The sequence below is a fragment of the Panthera onca genome, chromosome E1 (assembly GCF_046562875.1).
Source record: "Panthera onca isolate mPanOnc1 chromosome E1, mPanOnc1 haplotype 2, whole genome shotgun sequence".
NCBI lineage: Eukaryota > Metazoa > Chordata > Mammalia > Carnivora > Felidae > Panthera > Panthera onca.
In genome coordinates, this window is record NC_138352.1 from 23,306,962 (window position 1) to 23,332,812 (window position 25,851).

General features: G+C 58.8%; 2 protein-coding genes across 8 annotated transcripts in view; one reads left to right on the plus strand and one right to left on the minus strand.

Annotated features, from left to right (window-relative positions):
• The window catches only part of ARHGAP44 (Rho GTPase activating protein 44), a 181,846-nt gene extending 180,209 nt beyond the window's left edge, over window positions 1-1,637 (plus strand). For 2 of the 4 annotated variants that reach the window (XM_078437734.2, XM_078437735.2), the window contains one exon: window positions 183-1,637. In XM_078437734.2, the coding sequence (XP_078293860.1) occupies window positions 183-322 (140 nt within the window). In that variant the 3' untranslated portion in view covers window positions 323-1,637. The remainder of the gene's footprint in view (window positions 1-182) is intronic. The other 2 variants (XR_013552095.2, XM_078437736.2) reach the window with 2 other exon arrangements.
• Window positions 1,606-24,249, minus strand: ELAC2 (elaC ribonuclease Z 2). 4 transcript variants are annotated; one of them, XM_078437731.2, is made up of 24 exons: window positions 23,942-24,249; window positions 23,312-23,362; window positions 23,115-23,185; window positions 22,311-22,375; window positions 21,212-21,269; window positions 19,969-20,037; window positions 18,477-18,584; window positions 17,519-17,577; window positions 14,492-14,577; window positions 14,331-14,403; window positions 13,665-13,777; window positions 11,979-12,074; window positions 11,057-11,195; window positions 10,890-10,975; window positions 9,131-9,249; window positions 7,675-7,771; window positions 6,006-6,144; window positions 5,587-5,625; window positions 5,371-5,480; window positions 4,282-4,381; window positions 4,093-4,213; window positions 3,907-3,985; window positions 3,212-3,356; window positions 1,606-2,683 (listed from the first exon to the last, which is right to left on the minus strand). In XM_078437731.2, the coding sequence occupies exons 1-24, from the start codon at window positions 24,172-24,174 to the stop codon at window positions 2,447-2,449; spliced, it is 2,493 nt and encodes an 830-aa protein (XP_078293857.1). In that variant the 5' UTR covers window positions 24,175-24,249; the 3' UTR covers window positions 1,606-2,446. The 4 variants fall into 4 exon arrangements, with proteins under 4 accessions (XP_078293857.1, XP_060500990.2, XP_078293859.1 ...); XM_060645007.3 differs by having other exon boundaries at window positions 14,492-14,550; window positions 23,942-24,248; XM_078437733.2 differs by lacking the exon at window positions 18,477-18,584 and having other exon boundaries at window positions 14,492-14,550.
• Between the last annotated feature and the right edge of the window lie 1,602 nt (window positions 24,250-25,851).

The following is a 25,851-nucleotide window of genomic DNA, read 5'->3' on the forward strand; positions in this document are numbered from 1 at the left end:
CTCCTCCGTGAACCGCCCCCCCCCCCCCCGCCCCCGCGGGCTGGGTTTCGGAAGGGGTCGGGGTGCTCCGCTCCCACAGGCTCCGGGGGAAGGAGCAGAGCAACCCAGGCCCACCCCGACCCTGCGGTGGGCGGGAGGCCCCCGCCAGCCCCTCAGCCGCCCCTCTCTCTGCCACCTTGCAGATCTCGTCCACTTTGACATCCCCTCCATCCACGTAGAGCTCGGGCCGCCGCTCCGCCTGAGCCCCCTGGAGCACGTGCGGCGACACTCGGTGACGGAGAAGAGGGACTCGGAGGAGGAGTCTGAGAGCACCGCCCTCTGACCCGCGCAGGCCCCGCCCACCACCCACCCTGGAGCGCCCCCTGGGCTCGCCGAGCGAGCGGCTGTGTGGTCACTGCCAGCGACGCTGGAGTCGTGCGCCAAACTGTCCCCTCCGGCCTGCGCGGCCGGAGTAGGTGCAGAGTTCGTTTGTTCCCCGGGGTGGTGACTTTGGCCTTTTGTTTGATCTTTGCCTTTTGACTTTGTGCCTATTTTGATCCACTTTCAGCACCCCCCCCCCCCCCCCCCCCCCGGGCTTGCGCGTCAGAAAGGTCGTTTGCAGCTGCAGGCTGGGGGTGCGGGCAGGGTTGGGGTGCCTGGTGCCACCCGCGGTTGCCCTCCCAGGCTCTGACAGCTCGGGGGGCGCCCTCCTGTCACCTCGGTGACTGCAGGGGACCCCCCCCCCCCCCGCCCCCCACAGCAGACTGGCTCGGGATCCAGAAGTCGTGGCAGCGACGTGCGCCCGCAGCGCAAGTCGGAGGGTGGGGGAGGCAGCCGGTGTACAACCTGCGGCCGCCCCTGACGCGCGGGCTTTAAAGTCAATGGCTTAACACAAAATTTGCTTCCCTTCCTAAGGGTTTTGCTTTTCCCTACCGTGTGACCGAAAGCTCCCGTCACTACCTTCTCGTTTTATACTTCTGAATTTCTAATCTGATCTTGAGGGCGCCTGGACGGCGGAGGATGGTGCCCCGGCCCCGCAGAAACCTCTGCCGACAGTAACTACACCCCCCCCCCCCCCCCCCCCCCCCCCCAGGCAGGTCGCCTCTCCTTCCCGGAGGCCGCAGGGAACAGCAATAATCGCGCGAACCCGAGCAGCACGCAGGAAGGGAAGGTGGCCCTCGGCCACGCGGGGCAGGAGGCACGGCCCCGCGGCCTGCGCTCAGCAGTGAGGCGGGGCCGGAGGACACAGGAAGCCCAGTCACACTTGGGGATTGAGGGAGTGAGACGGCATCGGGTCTTGCATGCAACTCAAAAGTTCCGATTTTATCCGTTTAAAATCGATGCGATCTACCTATACATGATATAATGTTTGTATATATGAAATCTATATTTGTTGAATTTGAGCCAAACTAAACCCATGTATAGGTGTACAATGAGAAATTCAAATGCTTATTTTCCCCCCCCACACGGTGGAAAGGAACCCTCCCCGCTGGTGGGATTTTGCCACTTTTGATGCTAACAAACAGCTTTGCTCACTTCTGGCGAGGACGGTTCAGTACCCAATTTGTAACGGAGCCCAGGGGTTGAAAGTTACCTTTAAATACATGTACAAATAGTTGTCAAAAGTAATGTTATTAAAATAGATTTATTATCCCTGAGCGTGGCCTATCTTCTTGTTCTGACGATCAACTTGCCGGGAACATTCCTCCTCGGGAGGAAACCTGAGCCCAGGGCTGGGCAAGGCTACATCCTTGGTTTCACTTTCAAATCTGTGTGTTCTCCGGGGAGGGAGAAGACACAAATAAATACCAGACTCATCTTTGAAGATTCCCTCCGTTTCCAAGCACTAACCTCAGCGTTGTTAAATCCCACAAGGAGGGCAGGAGAGCCAACTCGGGGTCGGATTTCTCATGACTCCAGGGTGGTGAGGGGGTCTCCCCCGAGCAGTGGGAGGACCCGCGTCTTCCTGAGCCGGCACGGCTTGACTTCTGTCAAAATCCAGGGCACAGAGGGGTGGCCACTCCCTGGGGACAGGCTCCGGAGGTCCTCGCCGTCACCGGAGCTGACTTCCAGGTCACCCTGGGTGCAGGGCGGGGAGACTCCTGCTCAGAGGTGTTAAGAGGACGAAGCAAAGCACTTAGGTTCCACGCGGCATCTTTACTGGGTTCTGTCTTTGGAAGTGGTATTTCTGGAGTCTCGGGCACTCACGTCCACGGCGCAGCGTTCCTGGGACACGGCTTGCCTCGGGTGTGCAGATAGAATGCATTGGCTGTGACAGGCGTGGGCAGGCCATTTTTCGTGACTTCCTTAAAAATTGGCTTGTACTGAATTCCAGCTGTCCGTTTTTCCATCCGGCAGCCTCACGTCCCAAGGCCGGGCTGGGCCCCGCCGAGGGCCGCCCAGGGGAGCAGACCCGGGGCCACCACGCGGAGGATGCCAGCCTCCCGAGTCCGGGGTCGCCCTGCCTTCACTGGGCCCTGACCTTCTTGCTCTGAGGGCTCTGCGGCTGCTCCGGGAGGGCTCGTTTCTGCTGGGGCGCGCCGTCCTCGGGGCCGCCCGCCTGCTCCCCAGAGAGGAGGGCCGCCCGCGCCAGCCGAACCCCCCGCTTCTCCCTGCGCCCCTCCATCTCCTCGATGTCGCCAGCAAACAGGGCCTGGAGCGGGGCGATCAGCTTGGAGACCGTGGCGGAGTCCCCGAAGCAGACCTGGGAGGGGAGCGGAGAACAAAGACGTGCGTCAGGGTCAGCTGCGCCGAGGGAGCCCTCTGCCGCGGCAGGTGCCGCCGGCTCGCCCCCCACCCACATTCCTACCGGCTTCCTACCACCCTGCCTTCCTACCAGCGGGAGGAGGACAAGGCCGCGGGAGGAGGAAGCCCTCTAGGGAAAGGGGCAGGGACGCCCCGCTCGTGGCCAAAGGAGCAAAACCGCACAGGGGTCAGGAAAGGCCAGGCTGCCCGTCCTCACTCAGAGGGACCAGAGGCCCCAGGCTGGCTTCCTGGCCAGTTGACGAGAGAGAACACCGACTCCCCAGCAAGTGCCGAGGCGCAGACGCGGCCGTGGGGACGGCCGGGCCTGACTCCTCAGGGACTCCAGTGGCCAGAGACCCTGGTCCAGCCCGAAGGCCCCGGAGAAGGTTGGCCTTGCCATCCTGCCGGGGCAGGCCATGGCGGGAGGATGGACAGACCCCCCCCCCCCTACCCGGAGCCCGCCCGTGCAAGACCCACACGCACAGACCTTCATGTGGTCAAAGGCGATCCCCACTTTCTCGTTGAAGCCGGGGCTGAAGAGGGGGACCTTGGCGTAGCGCTGGCTGAAGTGGGTGAGCATGGTGAAGCCCGCGTTCATCCGCACACCCACGCCGATCGCCTGAGACGTGGTGCTGCCGACAGAGGGCGCACGTGAGGCCGGCGCCCAGCGAAGGGAGACGCCGTCGCACACAGGCCCCGGGTCCCCGGCGCGCCCCGGGAAGGCCGGTGGGGGCGGGCTCCTCCGTCAGCGCCCCTACTGCCTACAAACTCTTCCTGACGGCCGGATTCTGCGCACACGCCCCCAAATGGAGCCCAGGCCGGGGGTGGCGTCAGGGCGCCCGTCCTGAGGGCAGCGAACGGGCAGGGGGCTTCTCGCTTGGGGTACATACTCTTGTCACAGCAACAGCCTGCGACCCAGGCAGGGCCGCACTTCCCCGGGCAGCTCTCTGCTGTGGCTCCCGTTTCTGCCACCATATGCGCAATACTCGATCCCCACCCCGGCTAGCGCCTGCCTGGACGGCGCTGCAGAAATGAGGGCAGAAGCCCCCACGGCCTAGTGGGAAGCCAGCTGGCCCCGTGTCACGGTCCCCCTGGAAAGCACAGTCGTTCCCTTCGGGGCTGACGCGAGGTGGCTCCGAGTGCCCCCGGGGGAGAAGGGAGCGGCTCATCAGTCTCCCCTACCTGTGCGTCTTTTCCACGGCCTCCTCCTCCAAGCCGTCCTCCAGCGTGGCCTCGTGTATCAGGAGGGTGGCGTCCTTCCCTAGAGAGGAAGCAGCAGACACTGGAGCAGCGCCCTCTGCCTGAGAAACGCTGGGTCCCGGGTCCACACCGCCATCCGTTCCCCCGCCCACACTCGCCTCCACTCACCCATCTGGACCAGAGCCTCGCAGGGCATGGTGTCGCCGGAATAGACCAGCTTCCAGCCGGACGTGTGGACCAGCGCACAGCCGAAAGCATGCTTGCAGTGCCGGACCAGGCAGGTCTGAAACTGAAGGAGCGGCTGAGCAGCCTCTGGCTGTGCCCCGGTCACCCTCCCCCCTGCGGGCGCCCCCTTACCTCTCCCAGATCGCACGCTTGCAGCAGCGAACCAATCAGCCTTTCAACCTCGGGGCTGGGCACCTCTGCCCCTTTCTGAAGGCATTTGGCGGGAATCAGGCTGGGAGAAGACAGAAGAGTTTAACGGCAAGCGTGAAAAAAAAAAAAAAATGTCACGCGTTTTTTAAATTATTTTGAGAGAGGGGGCGCCTGGGTGCCTCAGTCGGTTGAGCGTCCGACTTCGGCTCAGGTCATGATCTCGCAGTTTGTGGGTTCAAGCCATGTGTCGGGCCCTGGGCTGACAGCTCGGGGCCGGGAGCCTGCTTCAGATTCTGCGTCTCCCTCTCTCTCTGCCCCTCCCCTGCTCATGCTCCGTCTCTGTCTCAAAAATAAATGAAAACATTAAAAAAAAAAATTATTTTGAGAGAGAAAGGGAGAGCAAGTGGGGGAGGGGCAGAGAGAGAGACTATCCCAAACGGGCACTGTCAGCGCAGATCCCGACTCATGGCTCAATCTCACGAACAGTGAGATCATGACCTGAGCAGAAATCAAGAGCCGGTCACTCAACCGACTGAGCCACCCAGGTGCCCCTGGGTGTTACCTTATGTTATGTTAACGTGATTCAAAGTACAAGTGTCTGGCTAGAAAGCCCCAAAATCGTTATTGTACGGAAAGCATTTAAATCAGTAACTAAGAGAAGAGAGTTGTCGTTTAAAAAGAGCCAAACCAAGCCCCGAGGCCGCGGTAAGAGACCTCGCGGATGAGGGCCGCCGGAGGCTACAGTGAGGGGACCGACCCCAGGCACAGGGACTCCCTCCCCGGGTCGCCTGTGTGTCTGTCGGCCCCTGCTCGGGCGCCGGGCCCTGGGCCGCTTTCATGGAGAAGTGCGGGCGGAAAGCTAGGAACTAGAGCAGAACCGAAAAGAGGCCTGGGCTGAGATGCGACGCGGGACATCAACACGCGCGCGCGGGAACCGTCGACGGTTCCTGTCCTGGAGTCAAAGCGTCCCTACCCCGTCGCCCGCCGCCGGGGGCCCAGTCCCGGGGAAGGCCGCGGGGTCCCGGCGTCTCGCGAGGGCCGCGGCCGAAGGCGGCAGGTACCGACGCTCACCTGATGTGGTGCAGGATCCGCTGGCACTGGTGGTGGTACTGCTGGAGCCAAGCCCTGAGCTGGGTCGGGGCGACCACGGGCAGAGGGTGACACGGCTTTCCCAGAGATGCCTGAGGCAAGGACACCCGAGGGACGGGAGCTCAGGGTGACGGGAGATGTGGCTGAGGGGTGAGCCAACCAAACTCAAAGGACAATAAAAGTGCGCGCGGCACTTACCAGGGCTCGCTCCCTCTGCAGCAGAATATTTAGCAAGCCCTGCAGGGGGGAGAAGGGGACACGCGTCAGCCACGTCCGGAGTCCCCTCCGCCACGCCTCGTCTGGCTTCTGGCGTCCTCCTCTTGCAGCCGCTCCCACCTCCCTATCGGCCACAATCCGTGGGCAGCGTGACCAGGGACAGGGCAGGGGTCTGGGGTCCCCACTGGCCCTGGGAGGTCCCCTCAGGGCAGGCTCGTGGGCAGGCAAGCCCGGTGAAGGCTGACAGCGGGACCTTGTCGAAAGCAGTGCACCGAGCGGAGCGACCGCACCAGCGAGAGGAGAGCCAAGGCCCTGGGCACATCTGGGCACAGCAGGAAAGGAAGCGGGTAGCGCGGGCCAGAGCGGCGCCTGCCCTCCGCCGGGGTCCCTCCGCCGCTCACCGTGTGGTGATCCGCGTGCAGGTGGGACACGAACACAGCGGCGAGGGTGCCCAGGACCCTGTCCACCTCGTCTCCGTAGTGACGGCACAGCTGCCCGAACGTGCCTTCGCCACAGTCCAGGAGGAGGGACCTGTCGGGGCTGGGGACGAGGGTGACGGTCACGTGGCCGGGAAAGGCCCCTGGGGCCCGCAGGGCTCCCACGTCCGGAAGAGGCGGGGCGAGCGGCTGCGTCCCTCCCACGCCTTCCCACACCTCTCGCGCGCTGAGAGGCCGAGCCCGACGCCGCGGCAACTCCGGACGCCGGAGCTCATCACACACAGGCGGCCACCGGCCACGGAAACCCCTGAACACACACAGCACCCAGGGCCACGCGGATGCTGGCGCCCGGCTCGTGAAACGGGAGGACAAAAGCATCTACTCGCAAGGAGGCCCCTCGGGTTATCGGAGCTGAACCCGGCAACGGCCCCCGCGGCCGCACCGGCGCCGGGCACGGGTGCGCACGCGGGGCAGCCGCCCTCTGTGCTTCCGGTCGAGCAGTCCTGGCCTCCTCAGCCCGGGCCGCCCCCTGCCCGGCAGGGGCAGGACAGGCAGTGACCGCCGGCGGCGCAGGGGGGTGACCGGCGGAGGCCCCGCTACTGCCGGGGAGCCGCTCGCGGAGTCGGGCCCCGGGTGCTTCCATCCCGACGGCCCGTCTCAGCCTCTGCCCCGCGGGGAGAGGCCAGTCTCCCGCAGGCCTTCGTCCTCCTCCGGGAGGGGCCGTCCGGCAGGGGGCGCTGTGGCCGGGCTCCGAGGAGAAGCCCCAGACACAGAGACACGTGACCTTCTGGGCAGGGACCGGACGAGTCGCGTCAGGCTCAATGCCACTCGGGGTGGGGGGTTCGGGAGAAGCCCCTTCCACGGAGCCTCTCAGCCCCCAGAGGGAGGCCTGGCCGCCTGACTGCTCTTCCGGGGTCCTACGGAGTCCGTCCCAGATGCGCGCACGCTTGATGTCAGGGCGCGCCTCGTACGTGCCGTGCGCACTGGACACGGCTGGCATCCGAGACGAGCACGCACAGTCTCAAAGCGGGCCCGGCCCCTCACAGTCTGACTTCCTCCACGGACGCGTCTGCAGACGCACGGCGAACACGGCCCGGCGCCCGGGTTAACTTCTCCGCGGGCGAGGACGCCAGCCCGACCCAAGAGAACCGAGTCCGGGGGCCGAGCACGAGACGGGCGCACCGGCCCCACGGCCGCTCCACGCACCAGCAGACACCAGCTCGGGGACAGCACGGCGCGGCGATGAACACACCGCCTCACTCCGGAGCTGCCGCGACCGACGGTGGGAACCAGTAGCCTCTCTGAGCGTTGGTTTACCGATCAAGGCATCGGGTGGGCATTGCTTCATAGGGTTAACGTGAAAACTCAGCGAGATGGTTTCTCAGCAAAGCGCACGGCAGACGGCAGGGCCGGCTATTTTCATCAACAGCGCAGGGGACGAAGCCTGGTGAGTCGCGGAAGCGCCAGCTACTGAGGTTAATCACGAGACGCATCAGCGCCCACGACTCCTCTCCCCGGCACTCTGGCCGAGAGGACGCCCCATCTGCCCCTGGGCCGGGCGGCGGGGCAGGGGTTCTGTTTGGCAAGTCGGGGCGGTGCCCGGCGCGGGGGGCGGGCTCCAGGAACGCAGTACCTGATGTTGACAAGCGTGGCGCTGACGTTCCGAATCTTCATCGGGATGGCAGACCCCGTCCCGAGGAAGACGATTTCTGGATACTGGCTTCCATTCTCTATGGAAAAACACACACAAGAAAGAGCCCATTTCTGTGGGTCCAAAGTGAGCCGGCACTCAGCCACGAGGGGCGTGAAGTCTCGCTTCCCAGGAGGGGCTGCGGATCCCACGTGGCAGGGCCTCAGGAGGCGAGGCCCCCCTCCACTGGCTGTTTGGGCGTCAATAGCTGTCTGGGAGGAATGGCAAATAAATCCCACGGCCCTTCCTTGGAAAGAAGTGCTCCTGGTCCTTTACGAAAGGAAGGGGACTTTACGCTGCAAATCGTTTACCTCAAGGGGTGGGTTCTGCCTGGCATCCAGCTCTTCCCACCAAGAGCTTTACAGGGGACACAAGCAGGCTCGGAGGGGACGCACCGCACGCAGGTTCTCTCCAGAGGAGGCGGAGCCAGAACCAGAGTCTAGAGAGACTTGATGGTTCCGAAGCCGAGGCCCCTTCCGTGGCGTCAGCCAGCCTGACCAGCTCCGCGTGCACGGCCAGGAGCCTGATCCGGGTGGATCTTTCACACGCAAACCAGAAATGCAATCACAAACCCAAAGCGGACAGACGGGACGGCTACTTCTGGGGACGCGAGCCTCTATACCCGCCCAGGCAAACTTCCATGCAGAAACTGTAGCCGGGGGCGGGGTGCCTGTGTGGCTCGGTGGGTCAAGCATCCGACTCCGGCTCAGGTGGTGATGTTGTGGTTCATGGGATCGAGCCCCACATCAGGCCCTCTGCTGTCAGCGCAGAGTCCGCTTCGGGTCCTCTGTCTCCCTTTCTCTCTGCCCCTCCCAAGAGCACACTCGTGCTCTTTCTCCAAGATAAACAAAAAACAAAAACAAAAACTCCAGAAACTGCAGTTGGGTGGAAGGCCATCTGGCCCCATGAACGTCCACCCGGTTTCTGGACCAGCGTTCTCTGCTTCTATCATTAGCTGAAAAGCACCCTAGAAAAACCAGCTCCTGGAGCAAAGGTCACCAAGCTGCCTCCAACTGCTCTTGCTGACGGCACAATGGTGAGTGTCACCCAGCAAGGCGGGCGTCGTGGCCAAATCTCTTGTGGATCCTTAGCAAAGCCAAGACCGGATCCCGAGTCGGCTCGGCCAGGGTTCAAAGCTCTTTCCGGAGGCCGGCAGGAGCTCCCAGGCCCGCCGCACACAGCCACGTGCCTTGTAAAGAATGGCCGGGTGCCATCACCAAACACTCTGATGTACCTGGTCTTGGCGCGAGGGCAGGCGGCAGGCACGGGCACGGGTGTTCTCAGAGAACACACGTGACGTCACTAGCCCAGGTTAGAGGGTGCCTGCCGACCTCCTACTTAGCGCTCCGAAAACACCAGCGGCCAGCAGAGGAAGGCCGTTCTGGGGTCTTCCGCTCACCTGTGGGGGTTGGGCCGTCCTGCACAGCCTTCCGGTATTCCTGCACACTTTCCTGGAAGTTGGGGAGCTCCAGGGCCTCGGCGATGAACTCCTCAGGATTGCAATTAATAACCGCGTCCCTGCAGGGAGAAAAGCATCTCAGGTGACCGGCCCGGGCACGGCCTCAAGCAGACACCCGAGTGGATGTCTGGAATTGACTTATGGACGTGATCCGCAGAAAGTCCTTCACATCAAGAGTGAAGGCCAAGTGCCTGAGACCCCAGGCAGTCCTGTCCTCCTGCTGTGTGGACGCTTCCTTCTCAGCCTAGTCGGGGGAGGAGGGGGGGGGTCTCAGAGCAAGTTCTGAATAGCTTCAGCCCCTCACGACATCTCAGCTCAAAGTCTCACGAACCCGGCACGACTGACATTCGGGGCAGGGTCCCGCGTGCCACCCCGACCTCCCCCCACTCGATGCCACTGGGAGCCCCCAGGCCCTCCCGGGCTGTAACCACGAAAAACGTCTCCAGACGTTGCCTGACGTCCCTTGGGAGCCAGAGGAAGGGAGGGGAGAGGAGCAGACGGCCCTGGTGGACACGCACAGCCCACGAGCAATGGCTCGCATGGTAACAAGTCCTCAGAGCCCAAGAACCCTGTGGAAACGCAGGCCTTGACTGATGCGTTTCTAGCGAGGCCCCGGCGATGCGACGTGGCTGGTCCCGCCACGCTGATAGGCAAGGCTCCGTCAGCGGCTCCCCACCCCGACCGGGCACTCGTGCAGGGAGGCCGGGCCCGGCTCCCCAGAATCCGACCCGGGAGGCCCGGGACTTGCACCGTGCGTGGGCATGAGGCTCATCTGGGTACCGGCTGGACTCAGCTTTATGAACCTTGTGTGCAGAGGCTGACAGCAGGCTCCGAAATCTGAAGACCGCACGGTCTGTAAAAATCCCGAGCACTCGTCACAAGAGCACACGGCGTGCAGTCACAACACAGTGGACGGGAAGCTTCAACTCGCTCAGGATTCGCTTGGACATGAGAGATGTGTGGGCGGGAGGCACTTCCCACGGTACTGGCTGGACTGGTAGAGGCTTTCCTGCCGGCAACTTAACGCTCACCGGATGCCCTCCGACCCAGTAACCCCACATCTGCGAACCCCCCCTGAGGGAACAGAGTTCCCCTCAGACGCTTGCCTATAAAACACTCAATGCTTCAGTAGAACAACACAAAACTAGAAACATCTAAAATGAACAAACACCCCATCTGCAATGCCATTAGAAATCCGGTTACCAAAGACCACGTAATGACTCAGGAAAAGAAAGACGTGTCAGGTCACAGATCCACAAACACACTTTTCAAAAGATACCTTCCCTGCTTGTTCCAATTTAAAAGCAGAATGTTAACCATCAATTTCTCTCATCTCGGGGACGAGATGATGGGTACTAATTTTCTCCATCAAACACACGTTACTTGTCTGACGGAAAACAAGGGACACGTATGTGTCCCTGTCATCATGGGGGAGACTTTGCAAAAGCTTCGTCGCTGGCCTCATCCTCCCGCCTCGACCCAAACCAGAGCCGCGTGTCCTGGTGACTTTGCTCTGGGACGCAGCCGCCCCCGTTCATTTACTGCTCGTCCGGGGCTCATCTGCAGCAGGGACAGAGTTCAGTGCCCGAGACCAGGCCATGTGGCCTGCACAGGCTGCGGTATTCACTACCTGGCCCTTCATGAGAAGAGCCTGCCGCTCCCGCTCTAGACCCTTCCGTCAGCTCAGAGTCGTCCTGACCTCTGCCACTCCCTCCGAGGACGCAGCTGATACTTGAGGAGGCACTCGCCCCGGACGGTGGGCACACGGGAAGCCGGGACTTCCTCCTGGAAGAGACAAACCCCACTGCATGGAGAGAAACCGAGCCGAGGGGCCGGGCTGGGCTGGGGGACCGTGTGGGGCACTACCTGGTGGCAGGGGGTGGCGAGCGGGGGGAAGATGTCGGGGTGGATGAGGCTGAGCTGCGTCTGGATCTTGTGGCTGCGGAGATTGTGGACGGACGAGCAGCTCTCGTTCAGGACCAGGTGCTGGGCGGCGGGCCCGAACCTAAGGCAGAGACGGCGTGTTCACGGTGCCCTGCAGGGGGGACCCCGCTGCGGGGACAGCAGCGACACCAGTGCACGTAGGTAGGCGGAGGGGCTCAGAGAGAGGAAGTTGCACTGCTCTGCTCGGAGTCCGGTGCTCTCTGCGGACCGGAAAGAGCCCAGAAGAAACCAGAAAGCTAAGACGTCGGGCGCCTACGTAGGGACTGGGAAACAAAACGGAGTTCAGGGTAGAAGAAAAGGCACCATAAAAGGAGAACAGACCACGTGTGTTAGGGCTCAGGCCCTCCTCCAGGAACAGAGGGTGACGACCAACCGGCTATCCAGGAAGGAGCGGAGGGGGCGCCTGGGTGAACAGGGGGCTGGGGGGTGGAACCCCACCACGTCACTCTGCGCTCAGAGTTTAGCTCCGACACCACCTGGTTTGGCCCCGCCTGGTGCTGAGCTGGGCCGGCGTGGAGCGCCCTCTTCTCCCGGTCCCGCGCGTGGGCAGATGGCCACTCACGGGACGGAATGAAATAGCGAGGCACCAGCACACTGCCTGTCACGTGCTGGGTGTCCAGTGACCTGAGGCTGCTGTTCTACACTCGCCAGTCTCTTCTTTAGGACTCGGCCACGGGGTCATCAAGAGCGGGCGGTGCTCACTGGGACACCGAGTGTGCGGGGACCCCACTGGCTGCTGGATGCGTGCGCATGGCGCCACCTAGTGGCAGCTGTTCCCCACGCGGGGCACAGGTGTCTGCCCGGGGGAAGGAGGGGAGGACAGACGGACGGCACAGGGTCCTACCTCTCCATCCACTGCTGGTACCTGGAGTCCGCAAGCACACGCTCCGGGGCCATGTGAACCACCAGCGCCACGGGGGCCTCGGCATTTCCCTGGTACCTGGGGGGAGGGGGGAGCGGCGTTTTGCTTCGGACAGTGAAACAGGCTCACAACGTTCGCACGCGGTGCCCGTGCAGCCGTTGGGGGGGGGGGGGGGGGGGCGCTCGGCTTGCTCTCCGGGTGGGTGAGCACAGGGAGGGCGCCAGCTGGCCTCTGGTTGGCTCGGGGGCTGCCCGCCGGGCCTTCCCGCGGGCGCCGGAGACAATCCCCGTCCCCTCCGGCCACAGGGGCTCGGACCTGTGGAGCAGGACAGAGGTTCTCCAGGCCTCTTCTTGCTCCGCCCCCCATCTTTCACAGCAGCTCCCCCCATAAATCTCGGCACCTCCAGGTCTGCCTTACTGCCCGCCTTCAAGTAGACCCAGGGCACAGGCATGGGCCGTTACAATGGTCTGTGATTCCACCGTCCAGAGAGAGAGGCTCACTTTCTAACATGCTGATGCATTTCCTTCCGGTTCCCGTAAAAAAATTCTCACAGTATTTTTAACCTGTCCTTCCCTTCCGCGCACGCACATGCACACAGACAGACATACGGACAACACACACACACACACACAGAGCGCACGGGGTCGTGTGCTTAAACCTCACAGCACTGCCTCAGTGCACGCGCCAATCAGCTCACAGGGACTCCAAGTAGCTTTGCCGCCACGGCGTGACTGAAACACGAAGCCTGTGCCAGCCGGGTACCCAGAGTCACCCAAGGAGAAAAAGCGGGTCTGAGGAAGAGCTTCTCACACTAACCTGAAAGAGTTAGAGCTGCCCCAGAAGGTCTGTTGTGATAAGCAGCATAAAATGACTGAGTGAAACACGTAAATCAGAATTAGGAGCAGGAGAAATACACGCAGAAGAAACCACGAGGAACGGGAGAAGGAGGAAAGCACAGGCGTGTGGGGCAAAGCTACCCGGGATGACAGCCGACCTGAAAACGGGCCCCGCATCTTTGCACGACAGGAGACAACGGAGCCCAGGCCACCGGAAGATCAGAACAAAGGTGTTCCGAGACTAAGGTTCCATCCCTTAACACAGACCCCTGACCAAGACTCACACACGTCAGACCTGCCTCAACAGATTCAATGCAGGCAAGTGAACAATTTATGAACTAAAAATAGTCCAGGGGCGCCTGGGTGGCTCAGTTAAGCATCTGACTCTTGATTTCGGCTCAGGCTCATGGCATCGAGCCCGGCAGAGGGCTCCGTGCTGACAGCACAGAGCCTGCTTGGGATTCTCTCTCCCTCTCTCTGCCCCTCCCTACTCATGCGCACGCTCGCTACGTCTCTGGAACATAAATAAACTTTAGAAAGAGAAAAAAAGGGCTGAAAACGATTCTAGAACGTGTCCTAGACTTGGCACCCTAACCAACCGCTGATCTTCTAGTCTGCAAGGGCTCTCCGGGTCTCAGTCTTCCCTAATTTCACTCACACGCTCGTGTACTCCGTAAAGCCCGCCGACTAGCAGTCCCTTGGTCAATCCTGCCAGCAGGGGCCTGACCCCGGCACTTGGGGCTGGGAGCACGGGCTTCCCAGACGCGGCTCCGTGCCAGGAGAAAGCACGGGCCAGGCAGACGCCCTCCTCCACCCCGACGGCCCTCGTCACCTCTTGAAGGTGGCGTTCTCGCAGACGGGCCGAATGAATCCTTCGTCCGGACACTCCACCACAACAAAAGCAAGGCCGGGATCTGGAGGAGTACAGATCTCTTCAGGCAAAATCTGCAAAACAGCGGGGCGATGACTCTCTCCGAGGGCAGAGCCCCAGCTCAGCAGACATGCAGGGAACTGCCAACTGCACAGAATCCCTACGGAACATGCACGGACCAGCGGGAGGATCGCCGCCCGCCCCCTTCCCGCTCGTGCTGCTCCTCTACACGTACGCAGACCTGGAGAGGGCACTTCAAACCCAGAGTGGCCGTGAAGCCGGGCAGGACAGTCAAGGTTCCCTCGGGTTTGTGGCCGTTGGTTCTGACATTCTCAGACGCCAGAGAAAACACCCTGGTTAAGAGCACGGTGGTGGTCCTTTGGGCCGCGTGCCCCAAGCCCACCCTCAGGGGGTCTGTCGTATGTCCGACAAGGGAGAGCACCCATCCCGTAAAGAGAAGGACCCCCAACCCTAACTAGATGCTCTGCATTTACACCCAAATGTGGCCAGCGTGGACACGCTTCCCTCAAAGTGAGCTCTGTCTGCGGGGCCCAGGCCAGAGCACAGCTGTCCCACGTTTGGGCCCCCACGGGGACTGCGGACACATCACGGAAACAGGCGCCTCACCTCCCTGCCCTCGTAAGTGACGCTCCTCCCGTCCTTGACAGCAGCGATGATGGGGGCGATGGCAGCCGTCCCGCTGAAAAGAGGAGGCCAGCCACGGGTGAGCCGGGCACTGCGGGGACACGGGCCCCCCGCCCACCCCCCGGCCGCCCGGCCACACTCACACCGGGAGGCCCAGCTCCTTGGCTTTGAGCACCAGGAAGTTTCCTTTCTTCACGTGCAGCTGCCACAGACAGAACGCAGACGTCATCTCAGTGAGGGAGGAGGAAGCTCGGCTTTAACCACTTTTCTTGGGTTTTAATCACCTTTCTGGTTTTATGTTTTTAGTGTGTGTGTGTTTTAATGTTAATTTATTTTTGAGAGAGCGAGCGTGAGAAGGGGAGGGGTGGAGACAGAGGGAGACAGAAGATCCAAAGCAGGCTCCACGCTGTCGGCACAGAGCCCGACGTGGGGCCCGAACCCACGAACCGCGAGATCATGACCTGAGCCGAAGTCAGACGCTTCACTGAGCTGCCCAGGCGCCCCTGGCTTTGCTCGTTAATTTCGGTTTCTTTCTTACCGCTTGATGAAGCGCTCAGGTCCGGTTATTGCTTTGAAATGAAATACACCATATCCCATGCTATATCCTGAAGAAGTCACTGATTCTCAAATACTTTAGGACTAAAAGCTGAACGACTTAAAACCCAGCACATTACTTCCTGATGTTAACTTGTTACAGATTAATAAAATACAATCCATTTCCAAATCAAAAGTATCCTTCAAGCATCCTTGAGAAGAAACAAACACCTTTCTGTCTGATCATCCCGTACTTACCATTTAATAGCTAACAGGACATGACCAGAACCTTGTCTAACAGAAATGATCGCACAAATCCCTACAGGACCCAGAACCGTGAGGGCAGTGATAGGCACTTAACGCGGGAGTGATCTTCCCCCTGTGGTTTTCGCAAACCCATAACAGGGAGCTGCTTTCATCCTGGAGAAAAGTTGTAATGAAAAATGCCCAACATGCTCTTACCATGCCGGAAGGACAAACAACAAATCCCGCCCCCAAACCTGATAGTCACCCTCCTGTACTTAAAAAACACGTACGTTCATTCTACGGATCTACGTGTTTCATATGTAATAATAAAAAGTCAGAAATGGCATAAAAACTTAATAAATCTTTGACTACGAAGTTCCACTTGGTTTTCATTTTCTTCCTTAGATCTTTAAAAGGGAAGTAACTCTGAGGGCAAAACCTCCAATTTGGATCCTTGAGTCTTACTGGGATTCTAGAATTTTCTAGCTCGGCAAACATTACCCTAGATGAAGGATTACAGCTTTAGTGCATTGTAACACAAAGATGATGAGCTCAGATGACGGCTTCAGACAGCATCGTCTGTGATACCGTGACCTTCCCTCCACAGACCCTGATGGGCTTCAGGATGGAAACTACGTCTCTAACATTTAACAGGGACTTGCAGACTAAGGCAGGCAAAACCCCTCCCTCTACTCCAAGCTGACTTCAGCCCACAAGAGACATGTGCCCACCTGAGGGCACGGAGTGTGTGGCAGGCAGAGGAGAAGCAGAACACAATCCCATGAGGCCCTGCGCTGGCACACGGCGGTCTGAAGCCCATGCTCTCCTAGTGGAGGACAGCCCGAGTCCCAGGCCCTCACACGTAGGGCCTCTTGCCTTCGACCTCCCACGGCCTGCACCAGCTCAGCTGTGCTGCCGTCCAAAGCCTCAGCCGGGAAGCAGCAAATTGGCTCCAGGAGGGATAAGGGCCCACAGGCTGATCGGGGAGAGCAGGGCCCAGACGGGGCAGCAAACAACAAAGGAGGGGACACAAGGGCCGGGGGGGCCATAGCCCACAGCCTCGGGAACGGCGGCCCAGCAGTGGCCAGGTTTACAAGTCGGGGGGGCGGCCCCACCACACAGGGCACACTTCATCACGCTCCATGGCCTCTACTGAGAAAGGAGGGAAGGACCTCATACAATTTACAGATTACCGTATAAACCTACTTTAAAAATTGGGGGCACGTAGGTGGCTCAGCATCCAACTTCGGCTCAGGTCATGAACTCACGGTTTGTGAGTTCGAGCCCCACATCGGGCTCTGTGCTGACAGCTCAGAGCCTGGAGCCGGCTTTGGATTCTGTGTCTGCCACTCTCTCTGCCCCTCCTCTGCTTGTGCTCTCTCTCAAAAATAAACATTAAAAAAAATTATTTTACTGCCTAAAAACTCAGAGATACCCAAGTAATAAGCCTATTGACAATAGTACCTAACTTATAAAACGTACTATTACTTAAATAAATTGACCAGGGCGCCTGGGTGGCTCAGTCCGTTAAGCAGGTGACTTCAGCTCAGGTCATGATCTCGCATTCAGTGAGTTCGAGCCCCACCATCGGGCTCTGTGACGACAGCTCGGAGCCTGGAGCCTGCTTCAGATTCTGTGTCTGCCTCTCCCTCTGCCCCTTCCCTGCTTGCACTCTGTCTCTCAAAAATAAATAAACATTAAAAAAAATTTATTTCAATCAGTTTGACAGAAGTGATACAATCAATGATCCTGCAACTGATAACGATTACTACTTGACCTTCCAGAAGTGTTTTCCCTGATTGGTGTTATAATTTGGATGAAAATTACAAACCTATTTTAAAATCAACATTACTTCTCAAAAACCAATGAAAGCCCACAAAAACACATGTAGCTTTACCACAGATTAAAGTGTTCGCTACACTTAATAAAACTTTAATGCAAAGCCCTATTAAAAACAGGCCATTAGTCAAGTTTTTAAAATACTCTATTGTCATAAAATTTTCACAGAATCGGACCAACTTCAGATTTGCAGACACAGGCCTCAGTGAGTGCTCACCGGCATTAAAATGAGTCTAGTTCGAGTGGTTTAACAGGTACGGTAAAACCATGTGAACTAAAAGAGAGCTGAAGGAGTCTGAACGGAGGCCCGATTCCTTTGCAGGAACACAAAGCCACATTTCTGAAGTGCAAGACGGCTGACTGTTCCCAAGCACAAACCACACGTAGGCGGAAGGGCTCCGTTGCCGGAAGGGCGTTTGAAAGTACATAAAATTATAGGTGGCAGATGGAGACACAGGGGGTCTGTGCTCCTTCCGGGCACAGGGGACTCGGGAGCTGCCACCTCAGAGTCACCACGCTCACTTTTGAAAGCCCACCGGGGAGGCACTTACCTTACAGACAAAGGCTACGACCAAGGACGGGTCCCTGCCACGCTTTCTCTGGCCGACACCTGAGGAAAACCGAATGTGGTCAGAACGAGGCCAGTGTGAACCTTCTCGGGCTTCCCAGGTGGATGGTCATCCGAAGTCTGGCTTCGTGCAAAATGGAACGGACACAACCGTACGAGACAAGGGTCAAAGAAAACCCTGGTATCCTTTCTGCGGCAGACATGGATGTCGTCCCACTGGCGCCGAGATCGGAACAAACAGAAAATGCAAACTGCCCACCGGAAAAGCTAGAAATGTCTGGTGAAACGTTTCAAAAAATGACAGTGTACCCAGACGTGGAGAAGCGAAAGCAAGCCGTAATGTGCTTTATAAACAAGTGTGCAAATACGCGAACGAACTCGAAAGTCAAAGGCCTGCAGGGAAGATGCCCCTCTGCCACCCACACCAGGGTGGCGCACAGGCCGGCCCTTCTGGGGCAGCAGACCCGACCAGGGCAGAGAGCGGAACGACCGGCCTCGCCCGCCGTGCTCCCACGCCTCCAACACCTCTACTCCTGGGATTTTCACTCACTTTCCCAGCAGCCTGTCGTTCTGCAGGAAAAGGGGCAGAGCCACTCACTGATAGGGCCCGTGGGCTGAGCACTTCGTGCACTCGTGAAAGATCACCTCGCGTTAACGAAGGCCGCGAGAGGCTGCGTACGAACCCATCTGCCGGAGCCTGCTCTCCTCCGGGTGCACGGAACACAAAGTTTGGGGCCCACCCAGGGTCGGGGACTGGCCCTAGAGCTCCATACGGCCACCTTCACCCTCTGCCCACGGGCCAAGTCCCACACTGACAGAGAAGCGCCCGTTTTACACACAGGCTTCTTACGAAAACAATTCCAACCTGCAGCAGGACGGGGCAGCAGATAAAGAAGCCAGCGTTCTCGAGACTGCATGCTGTTGGGTTTAAATAGCATTACCGTCTGCAAGATGCTGCTCGTTTTCGGTGGATCCAGAATCCGAAGACTGCCCTGGACTGAGTCTTTCTGGACTCTGAGATGGCTGGCGTTCTCCACGCTTCTGCTCGCCTGGTTGGCATGGAAAACAATCAGACCCCACGCCGCGGAGGTGAGCTCACGGCCAGGAGCCCGCTGTGCACACGGGTCGGTACCGGAGTGCCCACTAAACAGCCTGCCTCCTATGACAGTGACTGGGTGCCTCCCCACCCGGGTCTCTGACCAGGCGCCACACCCACCCGGGTCTCTGGGCCACAGGACCTTTTGATCCCCTTCCCATGTCTGCTCAGCCGAGAGCCCTGACCACGGCAGGGACTCAACAGTGTCTGCGACTGAAATGCAGGCAGGCAGCAGGCTGGTTCACACACCGGCGCCACCCTCCGCGAACAGACCTAGGCCGGCGGTGACAGCGCCGTGGGAGGGCCGTGACTTTGCAGCCAGTTAAGTCTCCAGGCCAGTAAAACAATTCGCCGTGCTAAGAGGCCGGCTGGGCCGCTGTCTCGCAGAAGCCCGCCCGCTCCCCCCGTGCACGTTCCTTATCGGCCCTAGGGGCTGGGACAGCCAGCCAGCTTGGGCCACACAAGCTCACGTCAAAGCAAACGGTCACATGCCAGGAAGGGAGGAATAGAGAGGGACACACATCAGGCCCGGGGGGTCGGGAGGGGTCAGGAAAGAGAGGACATCTGACCAGGAGTGAGCCAGACAAGGCGGGCTCTGATGCGACCAGAGTCTCACTGGGCCCCAAGCATGTCTGCCTCTGCTCGAGACACACACCCACCTCCCTCCCGCACACACAGGGGCCGTGCAAGCTGCGTGTCCAGGCCAGGGCCGGGCTTCCCGGCCCCCTGCGGGGGGCTGTCTGTCATCTGTGTCCCTTGAGCACCTGGCCTCGCTGTCAAGGGAACGTCCCTAGTGCCCTGCGTCCTCCTCGCCATCAGCAAAACCTGGCCCGGGGTGTGACTGGCCAGACACAGATGAGACACACGTGGCGGGGCCTGACAGGCGGACGGTCTCTAAGTCAAAACCTCGTCGTCCGATCCTGGGACTCGCGAAGGTTCACGGGACCTTCTGAACTACTCACAACACTTCTATCGGTATTAGTGTTTATAAAAAACGCCTTCCTAGCGAAAACCCCTCCAGCATCCCATCACGAAAGGAGTGCTTACATCCGCGGCAAATAAACCCCAAGCGATAAACGTGCAAAACTGACAGTGCAGATTACGATGTCCCAAAGTACAATCACGATCGTTAGGAGTCCAGTGTGTCTGGTAAGGTTGTAAACTCCTGAAGGGCAGGAACCGTCTTAATTCTTCCACTAAATTTCCTGATCGCATTGAGAACACAAAACCAGGCACACAAAGCCAGTACTCGAGCATTTTCTATTTTCGCACGCCCCTTTCCTTGCCCGGGACCTACATGCCTCCCTCCTCCCAGGAAACGGGGCTTTTGTACTCACTGTAGATGGGGACCTGGAAAACTGTCATGGTCTCATCCTTGTATTCGGGTGCCGAGTGGGGCCGCACGGCTGTATGAAAAAGACCACGGGGCAGTGACTGCACTGGACAGAGGCACTGGGGGAGAAAGAGCCTTCCAGATCACCAACCACAAGCAAATGGTTTCCCTTGGGATTCTGCTGGGAAGCTACACTAAAACCAGAATTTCTGAGTAAATTACAAATTTTAAGAAAGAAGCACCAATGTATTTTCACCGGCCAATACTACGCTAAATGAAAAAAATGTATTATCACTACCTGCTTAAAAAAAAAAAATTCTCAAATTTATTTTTTTTAATTAATTTTTTTTTAAAGTTTATTTATTTTTGAGACAGAGAGAGACAGAGCATGAACGGGGGAGGGTCAGAGAGAGGGAGACACAGAATCTGAAACAGGCTCCAGGCTCTGAGCTGTCAGCACAGAGCCCGACACGGGGCTCGAACTCATGGACCGCGAAATCATGACCTGAGCCGAAGTTGGCTGCCTAACCGACTGAGCCACCCAGGCGCCCCAACAATTCTCAAATTTAAAAGGCATATGTTAACACACGGCCTCGTGACACCAAAAGGAATGCATCATCACAGCTGTAAGAACCACCATCCGATGTGAAATAAGATGTTAGTGTTTCCATTGAAGATGAGCATCAGGGGCGCCCGGGCAGCTGGGCTGGGCGTCCGACTTTGGCTCAGGTCATGATCTCGTGGTTTAAGTTAGAGCCCCAAGTCGGGCTCTGTGCTGACAGCTCAGAGCCCGGAGCCTGCTTCGGATTCTGTGTCTCCCTCTCTCTCTCTCTCTGCCCCTGCTTTCTCGCTCTCTCAAAAAAATAAATAAGCTTCAAAAAAAAAAAAAAAAAAAAAACCAAAACCAAATGATGTCTGAAGAGGAGTGTTAACAAATCAGGGGGACCCAGACGCCTCGGGGGCGGGGGCCCTGCTGGCATCGTGGGCTCCGCCTCGCCCCAGGAGGAGGCCACCTGCCTCCCAGCAGAGCCCAGCTGGACCGAGTAGCATCTCTAGCCTCTACCTGGGGGGGCAGGAGGGGGCGCGCAGAAAAGCGCAACAGGCAAGATTTAAAAAATTCATCTCCTGTTGATGAAGCACGGGGTTTTAAGGTTTCACGGAGTCCAATTTTTATGGTTTCTCCTTTGAGAGACTGGGGCAGACAGAAGGCAGAAATGGCCGATCCCGAGTCAGAGGCAGGAACGTACCCAGGTCTATTCCCTTCAGCGGACCAGAAAATGTTTTGATAGCTTCCAGGTATTTTTCCTACAAAAGAGAAAGAAGGAAAGCAGCAGTTCCGGCGGCGCAAACGGCAACGGGCAGTATGCAGAGAAGTCAACGTAAAAGCCCAGTAAGTATTCCGAGCCACCTTTGCAGAAAGAGTCACGCGGTGGCCGCTCTACGCTAGAAGCCAAGGGTTCAGCGGTGAGCGGGGGACGCGCTCCCCAGCCTCGTGAGACATAAAATCCGGCGACAAAACTGAACCGAGGCAGAGCACAAACCCCCGGGGAGTGGCAGCCGTGCTGAGGGTCTGCAGGAAGCCCGTGGGACGCGGGGGCCGGGGTACGGCCCGTCCGAGAGTCAGGCAGGCTCCCCAGCAAATGTCCTTGCGACGGGGCTCTGGGGGCTCAGAAGGAAAGCCCTGGGACGGGAACGGGCTTCAGGGAAGAGCTAAGAGGGGCCCGCGGAGCCCCAGCGTGGGGACCGGGATACGGAAGCCAAGGGTGGGCCAGAGCCGGGACCCACAGGGCTCCCAGGCCCTACTGCGGGGGCGGCACTGTGCGGGGTGTGACTTGCCTACGGGTGCGTCCCCACCGCGTGGCGGGTATGAAGCTGTCACGGAAAACACGGGTAGGAGACAGACGGCACGAAGGCCTCGAGGACAGACAGATGGATGGATTCGAGGCACTATTTTGGAGGCAGAATTAACAGCACCTGGCGGCTGCCTGCCTTTCATGTTAAGAACTGGGAAATCACGATGGGCACACCACTTCTCGGCAGTGTGCAGGGGCTGCCTGGGAAGGTACGAAGAGGTCTGAAATGTGCGCGCGCACTTGCTACCGAACACGTAAGGAGCTGGCCTAGTGCGGACCCCTTCGCAACTTTACAGAACATCACAGCCATCTGACAGAGGCAGAAACCGAGGCTCTAGGAGATACAGCGACTTGTGCAAGGTGACACGGCCTCTTTAGCTTGAAAGGCGGTTAACTCCCGAGGGCAACAGGCGAATTTGCAGAAGCAGAAACGCTCGCGACTCACATTAAAAAAGGAGTGGTTGACCTTGGCAGCTAGTCAGGAGAGACTCACCAGCTGTGGAGGTCCCGAAAGCACACACTTTGGGAGCCCGGTTTCCTTTAAGGTGAGAATCATTCCTGGAAGGAAAGAAGGAAGGAAGGAAAGAAGGGAGGAAGGTCAGCCGTCTCCTCACCGTGCCCGGAAGCTGCCACCAGGGGGCGCACTCCTCGCTTAACCAGCTATTTATCTACTCGTCCTCGTTCAGGCTTCAGTCATCAAGGGCCACGTGCTGCAGTGACGCCTGCCGCGGGTGTAAGGTGACTGTAACCATCACCACTACACCCTCCGGTTTACTGGCACGTTTCTCCAGTCCAGCAACTCAATAAACGAAGTGGATGGTAACGCTTGGGAAGCGGCATGCGTGTTAAAATCTGTCCTTCTGACTCACAGCTTTTCATGCTGCAGCTGACTGGGCGAGCATAAAAAGAATTCCAGCGCGCAGGGGCCCCTGGGTGGCCCGACTTCAGCTCAGGTCATGATCTCAGGGTTTCTGAGTTCCAGCCCTGCATCGGGCTCTGTGCTGACAGCTCGGAGCCTGGAGCCTGCTTCTGATTCTGTGTGTGTGTGTGTGTGTGTGTGTGTGTGTGTGTGTGTGTGTGTGTGTGTGTCTGCCCTTCCCCTGCTCATGTTCTGTCTCTCTCTCTCAAAAATAAGCATTAAAAAAAAAAAAAGAAAAAAGAAAAAAGACTCCAGCTCCCGTGGGCTCAGAAGATGGGCAAAAATGAACAAACAAAAAACAACAACAAAAAACGAACAGGGCAGCCTAAAAATCCCAGACTTCCCTCCAGCCTCTAACTTCAGAAAGAATATACTTACCACACAGCCCCCCAACATTACACCAGTGCATTCGGGTCAGGAATATGTTATCCAAACGAGCCACCTTCAACCTAAGAAAGACAGAACACTTGAGCAACACAGGGACCCTCTGTGCTGCTTCAGAAGCACTCCTGTCTGTCACCTCGGCGTTCAGGGCCCACAACCACCTCCGCCCCAAGAGAAAACGGTGGACTCACTTGTGCTCCTGCATGAGTCGCTGGACGCCTTCTCCACAGTTGAAGAGATACCTACAGGACACACGTTACGCAAGACATTCAGGAGATGCTACTCTGTAAAAGCTCTGCCACCGTTTTACATGCTTTACTGTTCGCTTCGAGAAAAACACAGCGTTGCGCTCCTGGGCTGCATTTCTGGCGTGAAGATGCTGCTTGGGAACGAACCCTCCTTAGAGGAGCGGCGAGCAGGGGACTGGGGGCCTGTGTAGCAGGCTGGTGCTGGAGCGAGATGGGTCCTCTCCCCCATCACCTCACCAGACCTGATACCACCCCACACGCCAACCATGAGGTCCCGGTGTCGGGGCACACGAGAGGTCGTGCGGCCAAAGTGTGCCACGAGGGGGCTCGGGGCCCAAGGGTTGGAAAGAGGACGCTCCTGCCCAAGTGTGCGGCTCTCAGCGGCCCCCGGGAACCCCACGGCCGTGGGGGTGTAGGGCATCTGGGACCCCCCGCACCCCCCAAGGGGCCAAGCTCGGCTGCAGCAGCGGAACTCCCCACGGGTGACGCGGAGACACCGCAGCCCCAGGGCGGGCGGGGCGCGACGAGGGGACGCCGCCTAGGCCCGGCCGGACTCCGGGGCGGCGCACTGACCGGTTGTACTCGGAGAAGACGTAGAGCGCCGCGCCCACGTCCCGGCCGCCGGCCGCCACCACCTGCAGGTACACGGTGTTCGGGCCCCCGGGCTCCCACGCCGCGCCACGCTTCTCCCGCGTGCGCAGGTGCCGCAGCGGGTCCTTGGGCGGCCGCTGGCGGCGGGCGGGTCCCTGCGACATGGCGCGCCCGGCCGCGGACCGCAGCAGCAGCACCGAACGAAAAGCCCACATGCGCCGGCCTCCGCCCGCCCTCCTAAGGCTGCGGGTCACTGGGCTCCTGGTGCCCCCCCCCCCACGCCCCGCCCCTCCGCCCCGCGTGGCGGGCCCAGCCAATCAGAGCGCCGCGCGCCGAACTGCCCACCTACGCGGGGCCACGCGTCCAATAGCGAAGAGCCTTGCCCCTCGCGGCTTGTCAATTGGGGACGGCCATAGAGTGGGGGCATACTAGAGCGCCCCGGACGGCCCCGCCCCCTATCTCTTTCCGGCTTTCCCTGCGTCGATTCTTTCCGGAAACTGTTTCGCTTGGGGCGGGACTTCCGGGAGCGCAGAGCCGGAAAAAGCCACCTGGCATAGGAGCCGATTCTTGGGAGTTTTCGTTGGGTGCACGGGGCGCTTGATCCCTTTTTCCAGGGGTCGTGATGTGCCCCGCTCGGCGAGTCAGCCCTTGGAACTTTGGTTCGTTCTTAGTTGTGGTGGTTGTTAGGATGAAATGTGAGGGGGTAAGTTCTAGAGAGCGTTAGCGTAGGTGCCTTCGCTAATTTTATTTCCAGTGATTCGCATGAATGAATGCAGGCTCCTAAAGATTGTTTTACTATCTTTGGGGAAGAAAAGCAAGAATAATCCATTAGGGGTTAAGGGAACAAGTCCTGGAGCAAGAGAGTCTTGGTTCGTTTGTTAATGGGGTGATCTCGACCTGTCTGAGCCTCAGTTTGCTTATCTGTAAGGTGGGGTGGGGGTAGTTAGTTATCTATGAAAGGGCAGGCCTACCCCCGCCAACTCCATCTTGTTCTGTGTCCTTCACCTTGACCACGCCTCCTCCCCTTGAGTAACCTCCCGCTCACCTGCCTAACAGGACTCGGACCCTTCCCCAGCCAATCGGCTGAGGCCACAGCCATTACCTCACCAACTGCCCCTAGTCCCCAATAAAACCTTGGTCCTTTTGAAACTCGCTCTCTCCCCCTGGTATCTCACCGCTGCGTCGGTGCAGGTAGGGGATTGAGCTCAAGCTAGCTCGAATAAAGGCTCTTTTGCTTTTGCATCGGATTCGGCTCCCTAGTGGTCTTTGGGGATCACGAATTCTGGGCATAACAATCTACGCCAGATTTTTATAATTAAAGCACCTGATAATATATTGAAAGCACTTTGGCGCCGGCACAAAAGAGGCACTCAGTTGATGGTAGCAGAAATAAAAAGTAGAGTACTTCAACCCACGCAAAATATATTGGAACCAACGACAGGTGGCTAAAGAGATGCTGGGCGGGGACTTCGCAGGAGTAAGTGTCCCAGGACCAGCCCTTTGCAAAGCAGTAAAAGGACTTCCTATCCCCTCGCATAGCTAATGAGGATTTCTCCCTGAGAGAGAGCTCAGTTAAAGCCACTAGAGATACAAGGAGCGCCCTCAAACGGGCAAGATGATTTACCCAGGAGCTCCACGCAATTATGAAGCTGGTTCTATGGAAGGTTGGGGCACAACTGTGTAAAAATACATTTTGTGCTTGAAGTCACCTTCCTGGTGAGCGTCAGGAAAACTGCAGATCTGCTACTGTAGAAGGCTGAACTTCTGAAAAGGTTATGGTACTACCATCCCCCAAATTCATGCAAACTAGAAACAACACTCGATCAACAAAATGAAGAGGCAACAGACAGAATGAGAGAAAAGATCTGCAAACCAGGTGTCTGATGAAGGGT